The sequence below is a fragment of the Musca autumnalis genome, unplaced genomic scaffold (genome assembly GCF_047663935.1).
Source record: "Musca autumnalis isolate F117 unplaced genomic scaffold, ASM4766393v1 scaffold_3, whole genome shotgun sequence".
In the NCBI taxonomy this organism is placed as follows: domain Eukaryota; kingdom Metazoa; phylum Arthropoda; class Insecta; order Diptera; family Muscidae; genus Musca; species Musca autumnalis.
The window spans coordinates 215,646,869-215,659,589 of NW_027411866.1; the positions used below are offsets into that span (position 1 = coordinate 215,646,869).

Below are 12,721 nucleotides of genomic sequence, written 5' to 3' on the forward strand. Positions count from 1 at the left end.
TAAGAATTGGCTTCACACAGCAAAAAAATAATTTTGTAGTCAAACAGTCCTTAGACTGCACGTAACTGAAAATTTTGAGCCTTTATAAGGCAGTAGATACCCGAAGGTATTGTCCGATATAGACCTTTTCTGGAAGAAAATTTACAATGTGCATAGTTGTTTCACTACCAATTACTCGCCTTTTATAGTCTTCAACAGCCCTCCCAGCCTTCAATCCCACGGCGTATAACTCAACGCTATATCTTTAGAAGGACCTTCAGCTGCATTTCTCCTTTTATAGAAGAAAATTTCCGACATAACCTTCATTACAATTAATATCCTGGTTGGAAAGCTAAAGATATTAAAAGCATTAGCTGACTGTGTACCATCCAAAGTTCTCTATCTGCCTGGGTGAGGTAAACGTCCTTTTTTAATGATCATTGTTCAACAGGTCTATAATCTGTACCATCTGAAGCATTTCCTACCTAACCCATTCTCTTATGCCCTAACACCACTGCAGCTACAGTTTGCAGTAGCGACGCACTGATCTTTATTATATTGATTCTCACTGATCTTCCGTTCGGAATAAACCGAGACGCTCTGTTTTACTGATGGTTAGCAATATACCCAGGGATGCCAATGTGGTGGTTTTCCCGCTATTTGTGGTGTTTTTTGACGTACAAAAACCACTGTTTTTGCAAGGATTTCAACTGTTTTAAGGTAAAAATCGCTACAGACCTGCGGTACATATGTGGCATATAGCGATTTTTACCCCAGAACAGTTGGCACCCCTGAATATACTCGGTCATCATTGAATATTTCCTTGAATGCACTTCGATTTTGACTTCTATCTGGTCATTTAATTTGAGTGCTTGTACGGACTTGGTGAACTTGGTCAACTGAGCCTATAATGTGATATATTTTACTTTTCAGTTTGCTAGGAGGACCTTCTTGAATTTCCTCACCAGATCATTCGCTATGACTTTGCCAAGATCACGTTGGCAATGTCATCGTTTTACATTTGCCTGATTTACACTGGTCAGGATCTTCGTTTGTCCTTCTGATTTCCCTGCAACCGACTTTTGGATTTCAATGACACTCGCGCCAATTAGCATGAGTTTTTGAGAACTTCCACTTATTTCAAGCCACATGTGGTATCTATAGATATTCTGATGTCTCAGTTTACGGCTTCGGAAGACCTAGATTTTTTTAAAAAATATAAAAAAGGACAACATAAGATTAAAAAATTAAAAAAAAAAAACAGTAATATTAGTTGTTTTCCTATAGTTTAATAATTTCTATTTTAGTCATCATTTATAAAAATTAATACCTAAGTTATGATTTGTTAAAACTATTTTGTTTGAACAAGAATTAGTTTTCTGTTTTTACTGCACTTGCTGGAACAATTTTTGCAACTTTGCGAGGTTCCTTTACCAACGTATTTGGACACTGCATTTCGGTCCAACTTATGGGTACCATAGGTGGACCATTTGGACCACTTTCGCTGGATAATGCTATAACAACACCCAATTCATTTTCGGCAGTACTCAACTGATAACATGATAATTCTGTTTGTGGTAGCTATAACAAAGAACATGGAAATCATTACCCAAAAGAACAAATCTTTTGAAATCTATTTAAAACAATCTTACCACTCTTGCTAGTATAACATCACCAGGACGAAATGATTTGTACATTTCAACACGATCTTTTTCGGTGGCCCTTACATCCTCCTTACGCAGAACAGCGCGATAATTTTGCTCCAAAACATGCTCGCCAATACAGAGAATTGAACATTTCGCCTGACGTTGATTGACTTGTAAAACGCGTGCCGTTACAATATCACCAGCAACGGGAACAATCGTTTGACTACCGGCACACTGGACTTCTATGAATTTACACTGAAAATAAGAATTAATAAAGGTATTCTTTGTGTGAGAAATGCTTTTCTAACTTACATTATCCTTTTCATTGATGTGTACTGTACCAGCTAGCGTGGCATAAATATAACCCATTCGTTCATATGTTCCCTGGCCGGATATTGTATTCTCATCGGATAGGCAAAGACGTTGACCTGGAAGGCATATCAATTTGGAGTGCTTTTTGTAACTCTTTCCACTTGCGGGAGTCATTTTTAAGAAAAATTAATTGTTTCCTAAAAAAACGTGAAATATTTAATGTAAACAACAACAGATGTTGATGCTAAAGATGTAGAGTTGCCAGTTTTACGGTTTAGTAGAGTAACTAGAGATGATATTTTTGTACTCTTCCATTCTCAGTAACTGAGAAAATAGATATGTATGTATAAAAATAATTAAAGTATATGCGTAAGTATGTGTAGTATTGTCTTTAAAATAAAATTAATAAATGAAGTTATAGTTTATTTTTCGACATAAAATTAAGAATCTCCTAAACCTTGCCATGTCTATTCTCACATTCTCTCACGTACACGTAAATAAAAATCTCAATGACATCAATTGAAAAAAGTGTGGTAACCCTTAGTTACTTGTCATGTATTTTGCGCCAAATTAGCCGGCTTGGCAAATTGCTTGTTTTGTTTTGTAAATTTTCCTAATTGAATTGTTTGGCACAACATCTTGAGGAAACATGGCTTTGTGGGTTGATAAACATCGTCCTAGGGAACTCGTAAAGCTTGATTATCACAAGGTAAGTTTTAATTAAAGAAATATATAAATTACACCCATTCATTTCCCATTGCATTTAGGATCAAGCTGACAACCTAAAGAATCTCTGTCAACAAGGCGACTTTCCTCATCTAATGTTTTATGGTCCATCGGGAGCGGGTAAGAAGACTCGTATAATGTGCCTCTTGCGTGAGCTTTATGGACCTGGTGTTGAAAGGCTGCGCAATGAGACGATGACTTTTACAACACCATCAAATCGTAAAATCGAAATAATGACCGTGGGCAGTAATTACCATTTGGAAGTGAATCCTTCTGATGCCGGCATATACGACAGAGTCGTTGTTATAGATTTAATTAAACAAGTTGCCCAGACCCATCAAATAGATCCAAACGGGCAAAGAGATTTCAAGGTTATTGTCCTTTCCGAAGTCGATGAACTTACCAAAGATGCTCAACATGCATTACGTCGTACTATGGAGAAATATGTTGCAACATGCCGTATAATACTATCGGTGAATTCCACTTCGCGCGTCATTCCAGCCATACGTTCCAGATGTTTGGGCATACGTGTGGCAGCTCCAACTCCCAGCGAAATGACCTCAGTTCTACAGGCCATTAGTAAGAGAGAAAATATTGCACTCCCCTTGGAGCTGGCTACACGTATAATTGATAAATCAGAACGAAATTTACGTAGAGCCATATTAATGCTAGAGGCTTGCAAAGTGCAACAGTATCCATTTACGGCCCAGCAGGATATTGTTGATCTAGATTGGCAGGTGTTTCTGCGAGAAACTGCAAACCAAATTCTAACCGAACAATCTCCTGCAAAATTGGAAAAGGTACGCGATCGTCTGTATGAGCTGTTAGCCCAAGGTGTACCACCCGATGTTATATTCCAAGGTTTGGTCAAAGAACTTGTTAAGAATTGTGACATGTCAATTAAGGCCAAAACGCTGGAATATGCCACATTATACGAACATCGAATGCAGAATGGTGCCAAACACATTTTCCATTTGGAAGCTTTTGTGGCACAATTTATGAATATTTATAAGAAATTCATAGCCGATTCTATGATGATGGATGATTTTTAGTTCGCTGTAAGGTAATTCTGTTTAAGTTATTTTGTGTATGTATAAATAAATGGAAATATGTAAGTAAAACATTATTGAATGATGGGACTTCCGAGCTAAATTGGTATTGAAATTCATTGCTTAGCAGCAACAAGTCCAATTATAGTCCCCACATGTAGTAATTATGACCCGGATGTGGCATTACATTTTTGGACTTAAGATGAGTTTAAGCATTAAGCTCGGATCGGGACCAAATTTTTTCCACAGGTAGGTCTCGTTACCCTGATCACGAATATATAACATTTATAAAGTATCCCGAGATATGGGCCTCCGAAGTTCCGAAAATTCCCTTGTTAAATGTCGGTTACTTAAAGAAAAATTTTCAATTTAAAATATATTTTGTTCCCGTGCACTAGATTTGCACCTGTCCATAGCAGAAAGTCTTAAATCCCCGGCCGAAGAAAAAAAGTATAATTTTATCCGAACTTAATGCTTATACTCAACTTGCTCCCATTTTTGTTGCGGAAATGGGAAATGTAAATTTTCCAAGATAACGTCCTTTAAAATTTCTAAAGTACCCTTGATTTTGACTCATTTGTTAAACAAGAAGTATTTTTTACAGTTTTTACGATCAAAATTAGTGTTCGCCGTAGATGTTTTTTGGTCGATGGCGTAGTCCAAGGTAAATTTATAGAAGGTATGTGCATGAATTACAACAACTAACAAATTTACAAAAACAACATTATACCAACAATTGAAAATTAATTGTCAAAGAAAATATTGAATAATAGGGTCGTCCCAAAAATTTCCTCAGGAAAAATATAAATACATTTTGAAAATCCTCCAAAATAGAACAAATTTGAATGACAATGTAAATATAAAGCATTCAGATCTGTCGTAGGTCATTTTTACTACAAGTTTAGGAAGAAAAACAGTATTTTATGGAGGCAAATTTCGAAGTTTCAAATTTCATGAGTAGACCCTATTACATTTTGAAAACTAAATTTACAAAGAAAGTAAGAATACAGCTGATTGTCACTTCTACCTTCTATAAATGTACCTTGGCGTAGTCGTTTTCATAGGGATCAAGGCATATTTATACAAGGTAGAAGTGACCATGACACAATAAGAAGGTAGCAGCAACTGACGTTTTTGGTAACATAAGATGTCAAAATTTGACAAATTCAATGCAATTGACACATTATGTTACCATCAGCTGGGCTGATAATGCTACCTTCTTATTGTATCATAGAAGTGACAATCGGCTTATTCTTACTTTTTTTGTAAATTTAGTTTTCAAAATGTTATAGGGTCTACTCATGAAATTTGAAACTTCGAAATTTGCTACCATAAAATTCTTTCTTCTTCACCGTAAAAGTGTAAAACAATGACCTACGACAGTTCTGTTTGCTTTATATTTACATTTTGAATCAAATTTGTTCTATTCCTGAAAATTTTTTTGGAACGACCCTATTATTCAATATTTATCTTTGACAATTAATTTTCAATAACAACAATGTTGTTTTTGTAAATTTGTTAGTTGTTGTAATTCATGTATATACCTTATATAAATTTGCCTTGACTCATACGTAGTTTTTTCATACGAACGACCCGAAATAGTGAACTAGATCGTTCAATTGAAATATTTTGGCACAACAATCTCAGTGTGAGAGCATTTCTTTCCCTGTCTGACTTCCGACAACATTGACATTACTTTTCCACCTGTCGCACCTTTTTAGAAATATGTTGCGCGATTGACGGTCTCAATTTCAACTCAATGGCCTCTGGTAATACTTTCCATGTCTGACTTTCAACATCATCGGGATGCGAAAATTCTCTTAAAAACAAATTGCTTTATTTTAGCCACCTGTCACACGTGAATGTTTAAGATACTACACTTAGAACACAAGTGGCAACTCTATTACAAACAGCTGTTTTCTCTGTATCTATTTTCTTGTTCTCATTCAATGTGAATGGCTGGCTTCTATAGAACGGGAAGAACATTTTTTTTTCTCCAAAAAATGAAAGAAATTAAAAAGCTGTATTAATTGTGATAAAGAATACGAAATTTTTTTGTAGAACAAAACCATAAGGAGAACTTTGGCATGGAAAGTGATAAAATATTAATGGCAGCTGGCGTTACTGTCGCTGCTGTTGTGGGTGCATTTGTTTTCTGGGGACCTAGTGGTGGATCGGGTGAGTAGACAAGTTTTTTTTTCTTTACTGTGTGTTGCCAAAGACCTCCCCGAATTGAGTTTTTTTGGTCTCATTAAAGGATCTTCACGTTTGCGACAGCGACGTGGTCAAATTGCGGGTCTGCATAATTTCGGGCAAACATGTTTTTTAAATACTTTGCTACAGGCATTTGCAGCATGCCCTCAGTTTATTGCTTGGTTACAGTTGTATAATAATGCCACACCGGATAAAAAGAGTCTGATTAGCTCATTGCTAAATACATTGGAGGTAATAAATGGTACCCACACCACATTAAGAGGTGATCCCTATTCACCGGGGGCAGTGTTGCGTGCCCTAAATGCTTTGGGCTGGGTTATACCACAAGAAGAACATGATGCTCATGAATTGTTTCATGTTATGCTTTCGACACTGGAAGAAGAAGCCCATCGACCAAAACAAGTGGGTTCTTTAAGTGATGCTTTGCCCGAGGATGGTCGTGGTGATACCGCAGCTGTACCAAATCGACCCTCTAGTGCAATGTTAAGCGATTTTCTTAATGCTGATTATGACGAATCTACCGGGTTGTCGCGTATGGTACGTTCTGAGGCCCATACACCAGATTCGCCATCTTCAATTTGTGAACGTGATTTACATTCAGAACAAATGCCACTTTCATCCACACCAACGGAAATGATGGATGTAGATTTTGTTAAACCATCATCTACGATGAGCATGATGGGTAATGGACGTTCAAGTCGTTCACGAGAACATTTAAATAAAAGAAATTCTGGTTCATGTCGCTCGTTGGAGAGGCTAACAAGAGGTCCCGGCAAGGTATCGGTATGTATTGTTGATCTTTTATTTTGTTGAGAATTTGTGTTGATTTGTTTTTTTTTTTTTCATTTTTAGATTTGGTCAGATCAAATGCCAACACAAGTCCAACATCCTTTTAAAGGTGCCATGGGAACCCAAATTGTTTGTAATGGATGTGGTTTTAAGGTAAGGTTCATGGTAACAAACAATTTAATAATAGCAAGTTTATAAAAAAGCAAAACTGTTTTGAAAGGAAGTCTAATGAATGACTCAAAGGGTTTAAAATAAGTCATTCATAACCGCAAAAAATTAATAGATTATTTGCGTAGTACATATAATAAAAACACACCAAAATAATATTTTTGGTTATGGTCGGTTCCCTTACTTTTGAAAATGGTAAAACCGGCAAAAATAATAAAAGTTTTAAGCGGGGTACACACGATCACTTTTGACTGTCGATTTTTAGGAAATTTTGATAACTGTCAAACAGTCCAGCAGCACCAAAATATTGTGGTTGCCTGATGACTGACAATAGGGAAACACTGGCAAGCAACCGATTATTTGAGCAAAACTGACAGTCAAAACTGATCGTGTGTACCCCGCTTTAAACTGCTCCCATATGAATTGTATGTTGTCTGAAGTAAAGGAACGCTTTTCGAGTAAAAAGTGGTAAAATTTGAAGATTCTTGCACGAAAAGGATCAGAGCTATTTTTTCTATTCCAATAGTCCCTACGGTCGGCAATTAAAAATCATTGACCAGACCTTAAACTGAACTAGTTTCCATGCAGGCAAATTTCACTAACCATTAATTCCTCATATTGTTTTCTTCTTTGTTTTTGTAGTCCGCAGTACGTTATGATAAATTCGATAGTATAACATTAAATCTACCACAACAACGACGATCCGGACTTAGTTTGGGTCATTTATTAAGTGACTACATTACATCGGAAGATGTCACCGGTGTCAAATGCGATTCATGTAATGAAACAACAACACACACCAAATCATTGACATTTGCAAAATTACCAGCATGTTTGTGCATTCATATAGCACGTACCGTTTGGCTACCTACTGGCCAGGCATGCAAACGTCAAGATTATGTACATTTCCCGGAAAGTTTATCCATGGCTCCATATAGTTTTGTCCAGCCTCATCTTAATAGTCAGGTTAGTAGTTAAATGAAACTGCTCTCATACGCCATCGATTTGCTTAAGACGGAAACTTCATATCTAGATTAAATTCGGTGGCGTGTGAGTTCTTTTTTAATTTGAAAATTAAAATTAACACATTTTGCTTTTTAATTTTTTTCCTTTAGGCTGGTACTCCATGGGGTTCTACAATGTCCTTATTTTCTTCTAGTCTACCCATGAATATGGGTAATGTGAATGATTCGTATGGTACACCATTTGGTACAATGTTTCCGCGTAACTTGTATCGTTTATTGGCTGTTGTGGTACACTCGGGTGAGGCCCATTCCGGTCATTTTGTTACATACAGGAGGGGAGCATTGCGTAACAGTCATCGGTAAATATTAAAATCCATTCTTCAATTCAATTTATTAACATTTTTTTTTTCTAAAACCACTATACATTAACTACTCTTAAGAACATAAAGATAGATTTGGAGGCACCATGCATCCTTATTACAATGATATCCTAACCCCGGTTTGTCCTATAAGAAATTTCTAATTTAAAACAAAACTTCCTTTAAGAAAAACCCAAAAATGTCATACCCACATGGTGCCTCCAACCTTAACTTCTTCCGCAAAATGTATATTCTTTCCATAAATAATTAATATTCTTATTCTTACAGATGGTTCTATACCTCCGACACAGTTGTTCGTGAAGTATCCATTGATGAAGTTTTAAGTGTACCAGCCTATTTGATATTCTATGATCGTAGTCCCCAAAGACCATTACGATAAACCTCGCGCCTTTTTTATTGGATCTCATGCCTAAATTTGTTTTTTTTTAATACTTTTACTACTACACGACTTTCTACTTTAAAAGCTTACTTACATCTGTTTAAAATGTAAACACCAAAAAATGAACAGGGGCCTAATTACCGATTGCGATTTGATCGAGTATTTGCTCGTGAATGAAAAAATCGAACTATGAAAACCTATGTGTTTTCTTCAAAGTACATTAAGAAAGTAGACGGTAAAAATGTGTTTATTTTAAAGCAATAACTAACAAAATTAAGGAAAAAATGTAAATATTTGTTGAATTCGTTGACCAATAGATTGGGGCCGACTTCCGTATTGTCAGTTGCTTTGTATTCGTGCATGAAACTAGGGGTTCTTAAATCAATTTCCCCACTACTGCAATTTCAAAAAATTACTCTAGTATGGCACTCGATTTAAGATTCCCCTAGTTTCATGCACGATTACAAAGCAACTGACAATACGGAAGTTAGCCGGGGTAATAATTTCGAAATGATTTATTTTTGTAAAACTTCCTGACATTGTGGTAACAGATTACTAATGCATCTACCTAGTAAATGTACGGTTGGTGGCGCGAATAGTTTTTCATAGTTGGACTTTTTTCATTCACGAGCAAATACTCGATCGAATCGAAATCCTAATTTGGTCCAGTTACATCATAAAATTCCAAATGAATCTACAAAACAATAATGATAAAAAGATATATTGCATTTTTAGAGCCACTCAATACGAAATATTTTTTGTATTTCAATGTTACAAAAGAAAAGAACATTTGTTTCACCTTCTTCTTGCCGACTAAACAAGAGTTGTTGAGATAGGCAATAGCGAGAAAGTAAATCTTAAAGTTTGCATATGCCCGACCCCCCATATTACTATTATACCATATGAATAGCAAACAAAACATTACAGCTCGTTCAAATTAAGCGTAGTATTTATTCTATGTCATATAATTATAAATATATAAAGTTTTTTTCAATAAAAATATTTCCCAGAAAAATATATAAAAACCAAGTGGTGTGTATTACAACTAATGAGATGAGAGAGACCGGAAATGAGGACAAAAATAGCCACATAAAGATGGTGCATTTCATTGCTGCTATAAATACATATTTCGTTATATGGGTAGAGATGTGATACTTATGTATGTGTCCCGATATGGAATGATACAGCCATTTTTGTCCTTTATACAATTTTTTAATAACTTTAATATATTTATTTATTAGGGTAACCCTAGTACTACCACATAAAATGCAACAATCTGGCAGCATCATAGCAGTGTTGCATGCATCAGTAGTTTTAAGTTATTATCTCTCTCTACTCATTGTCAGTACACAGTCAGTCAGTTACTTCGCAACCACCAATTAATAGACATCTCATCTGTACATATTTCGTCATATTTCATTGTTCTTCATAATTAATACTTTATTTCAACTCATAAAACAACTTAAAGTTTTATTCAATAAATGAATTGATTGTTATGTTTAAACATCGTCTTTCATTCAATCGACCACCTCCGTAAGAACATAACAATTTGGCGACGAGGATTTTGGAACAAAGGTGTATCATTCTCGCTAACAATTTGGCGACGAGGATTTTGGAACAAAGATGAATCATTCTCGCTAACAATTTGTCGACGAGGATTGTGAATTGAATACAGTACACAGTAACAAAAGGAATTTCACAATTTCATCAGAACTTTCAACAAGGCTGCGTAGTAACATCAAGACATCGCACACAATAAAAGTTGTGGCAGGAAGATTTGCAAGGAAAACATCAAAACGCACAGGCGCAAGTTCATCAGGAATATTCTAACAAGAATTTTCAAGAAATCTTCAGCGATCAACACTCACACAAACAACAGTTTGCAGTCTCACACATACAGAAATTTTTTTCAGCTCAACACACACACCACTACAACGTTGGGAATTTCATCATTTTTGCTGTACACACATACAGATATACAACGGCAGCGTCTCTAAAAAAATTGTAACGGCTGAAAACACACAGACACTAGAACAATCTAGACATGTCGGAACAAGCGAATATTTTACAAATACTTGCGAATCAACAGGATTTGCTCAACAAACTCACACAAATCATCGCTGGACAACAAGGTGCAAACACAGTTTCATCATCAATTCCAGGTGAATCATCAGTGGCAAAAGCCCACCTCATGGAATCTTTAGCTAATTCCATGACGGATTTTCACTATGAGCCTGACAGTGGTTTATTATTTGAATCGTGGTACAATCGTTTCAAACACATCTTCGAAAGGGAAGCAAGTGCACTGGACGATGCAGACAAAGTAGGACTTTTGTGGAGAAAAATGTCCAATCACATTCATGAACGATTCAAGAATTTCGTGTTACCAAAACAACCTCAAGAACTTTCATTGGCAGACACAATCAAGCATCTTACAAGACTATTTGGCAGAACAGAAACACAAGTAAGTCTACGTTATAAGTGTCTCCAAATTACAAAGATGGAAAATGAAGATTTTAAAGAATACGCCAGTCGTGTCAATCTTCAGTGTGAACTTTTTAAACTGGATGACTTAACTATAGACCAGTTCAAGTGTTTAATTTTCATACTTGGTCTTAAATCATCACAAGACAGTGACATCAGAATCCGTTTATTAAGGCATCTTAATGAAAGTAAGGAAGTAGTCAACTTAGAAAAGCTAGTTGATGAAACACAAAGCATTTTGGATTTGAAAAGTGACACAGCACTAATTGAGGGAAGCCAAAAACAGTGCAACAAAATTGGTAAGCCTCAACAAAAACAAAAGATACCAAAAACAGCATGTTGGTATTGTGGAGATATGCATTATGCAAAACATTGCCCCTACTCCAAGCACAAGTGTACCAAGTGTCAACAGATTGGTCACAAAGATGGTTTTTGCAACAGCATGCACAGGCAGAGAAAATCAAAACACAACAACAACAAACCTCAACAGAGCAAAACCAATCACGACCAAAATTCTAAACAGAACAATGTGAGTCATCAGAATTTTAACAACAACAAAACAAAATTCAGCACAAAAACAGTATCTACAACAGATCCAGTCAAAATCAAGCAGGCAAGAAAATATGCTACAGTGAGTATTAATTCAAAGCAAGTGAAACTACAGTTGGACACGGCATCAGACATTACCATAATTTCTAAATCAACGTGGAAAAGAATCGGAAAGCCGGATGCATTTGAAACCACAGACACCGCCGAAGATGCAGGTGGCAATAAACTCACATTTTTTGCAAAACTTTTTCCAATAGAAGTGTCAGTTGCAGGAAAATCAAAAATTGTGGATTGTTACATTTCAAATTTGGAATCATTAAATGTCCTAGGCATAGATTGGATTGAGAAATTTAATCTATGGGATATTCCAATAGCAAAATGGTGTCATCAGATTAAGTTCACAGGGACTAAGTCATTTAACAATGTTTATCAAGTACTCAATGCTCACTTTCATCCCAGCCCAAATAGACAAGTCAAAACAGCACTCAAAAAAAAGGGAAGAGGAAGGAGCGACCGCAAAAGCATCTTCAAGAAGAAAAACTCACAACGTATTCAACGTTCATAAAAATCTATGTTCATCAGTCATGGACAGAAATCAGAAAAAGGAAAGTCAGTATAATTCCAAACACGGAAGTCGCATCAAGGTACATGCAGATAAACTTCAAACAAAAATAGGCGATACTTCTGCTTCATCAAACAAATTATCACCTTTGGACATATTACTTCGAGAATTCAACATTAAATTGCCGTATACAGATTCTACAGCATATCAACCAGAATCATCCACTGAAGACAACCAGTTGAAGTAATATCCCGAACCCAGGTTCAAACTTAAAAGGGGAGATATTAGGGTAACCCTAGTACTACCACATAAAATGCAACAATCTGGCAGCATCATAGCAGTGTTGCATGCATCAGTAGTTTTAAGTTATTATCTCTCTCTACTCATTGTCAGTACACAGTCAGTCAGTTACTTCGCAACCACCAATTAATAGACATCTCATCTGTACATATTTCGTCATATTTCATTGTTCTTCATAATTAATACTTTATTTCAACTCATAAAACAACTTAAAGTTTT

At 35.8% G+C, this 12,721-nt stretch overlaps 3 protein-coding genes across 6 annotated transcripts; 2 read left to right on the plus strand and 1 right to left on the minus strand.

Annotated features, from left to right (window-relative positions):
- Positions 1-1,048: 1,048 nt before the first annotated feature.
- Csl4 (exosome component 1 Csl4) lies at positions 1,049-4,464 on the minus strand. Of its 4 annotated transcripts, none has more exons than XM_073976697.1 (4): positions 1,938-2,197; positions 1,632-1,880; positions 1,310-1,560; positions 1,049-1,178 (listed from the first exon to the last, which is right to left on the minus strand). In XM_073976697.1, the coding sequence occupies exons 1-3, from the start codon at positions 2,109-2,111 to the stop codon at positions 1,351-1,353; spliced, it is 633 nt and encodes a 210-aa protein (XP_073832798.1). In that variant the 5' UTR covers positions 2,112-2,197; the 3' UTR covers positions 1,049-1,178; positions 1,310-1,350. The 4 variants fall into 4 exon arrangements, with proteins under 4 accessions (XP_073832798.1, XP_073832799.1, XP_073832800.1 ...); XM_073976698.1 differs by lacking the exon at positions 1,049-1,178 and adding an exon at positions 4,273-4,464 and having other exon boundaries at positions 1,249-1,560; positions 1,938-2,134; XM_073976699.1 differs by lacking the exon at positions 1,049-1,178 and adding an exon at positions 4,315-4,378 and having other exon boundaries at positions 1,249-1,560; positions 1,938-2,134.
- Positions 2,322-3,784, plus strand: RfC38 (replication factor C subunit RfC38). Its single transcript, XM_073976695.1, has 2 exons — positions 2,322-2,646; positions 2,705-3,784. The coding sequence occupies exons 1-2, from the start codon at positions 2,587-2,589 to the stop codon at positions 3,713-3,715; spliced, it is 1,071 nt and encodes a 356-aa protein (XP_073832796.1). The 5' UTR covers positions 2,322-2,586; the 3' UTR covers positions 3,716-3,784.
- Positions 4,465-5,631: 1,167 nt separating the features above from the next.
- Positions 5,632-8,880, plus strand: Usp30 (ubiquitin specific protease 30). Its single transcript, XM_073976694.1, has 6 exons — positions 5,632-5,890; positions 5,970-6,709; positions 6,779-6,868; positions 7,526-7,849; positions 7,999-8,207; positions 8,496-8,880. Exons 1-6 carry the CDS (start codon positions 5,800-5,802, stop codon positions 8,605-8,607), a joined length of 1,566 nt encoding a protein of 521 aa, XP_073832795.1. The 5' UTR covers positions 5,632-5,799; the 3' UTR covers positions 8,608-8,880.
- The last annotated feature ends 3,841 nt before the right edge of the window (positions 8,881-12,721 follow it).

Coding starts and splice junctions, on each gene's coding strand:
- Csl4 (XM_073976697.1), bottom strand. CDS start 2,111: ATGACTCCCGCAAGTGGAAAGAGTTACAAAAAGCACTCCAAATTGATA. Junction 1,881..1,937: donor ACATCAATGAAAAGGATAAT/GTAAGTTAGAAA, acceptor TCTTATTTTCAG/TGTAAATTCATAGAAGTCCA. Junction 1,561..1,631: donor ATGTTATACTAGCAAGAGTG/GTAAGATTGTTT, acceptor TCTTTGTTATAG/CTACCACAAACAGAATTATC.
- RfC38 (XM_073976695.1), top strand. CDS start 2,587: ATGGCTTTGTGGGTTGATAAACATCGTCCTAGGGAACTCGTAAAGCTT. Junction 2,647..2,704: donor TAAAGCTTGATTATCACAAG/GTAAGTTTTAAT, acceptor CATTGCATTTAG/GATCAAGCTGACAACCTAAA.
- Usp30 (XM_073976694.1), top strand. CDS start 5,800: ATGGAAAGTGATAAAATATTAATGGCAGCTGGCGTTACTGTCGCTGCT. Junction 5,891..5,969: donor GGGACCTAGTGGTGGATCGG/GTGAGTAGACAA, acceptor GTCTCATTAAAG/GATCTTCACGTTTGCGACAG. Junction 7,850..7,998: donor AGCCTCATCTTAATAGTCAG/GTTAGTAGTTAA, acceptor TTTTTCCTTTAG/GCTGGTACTCCATGGGGTTC.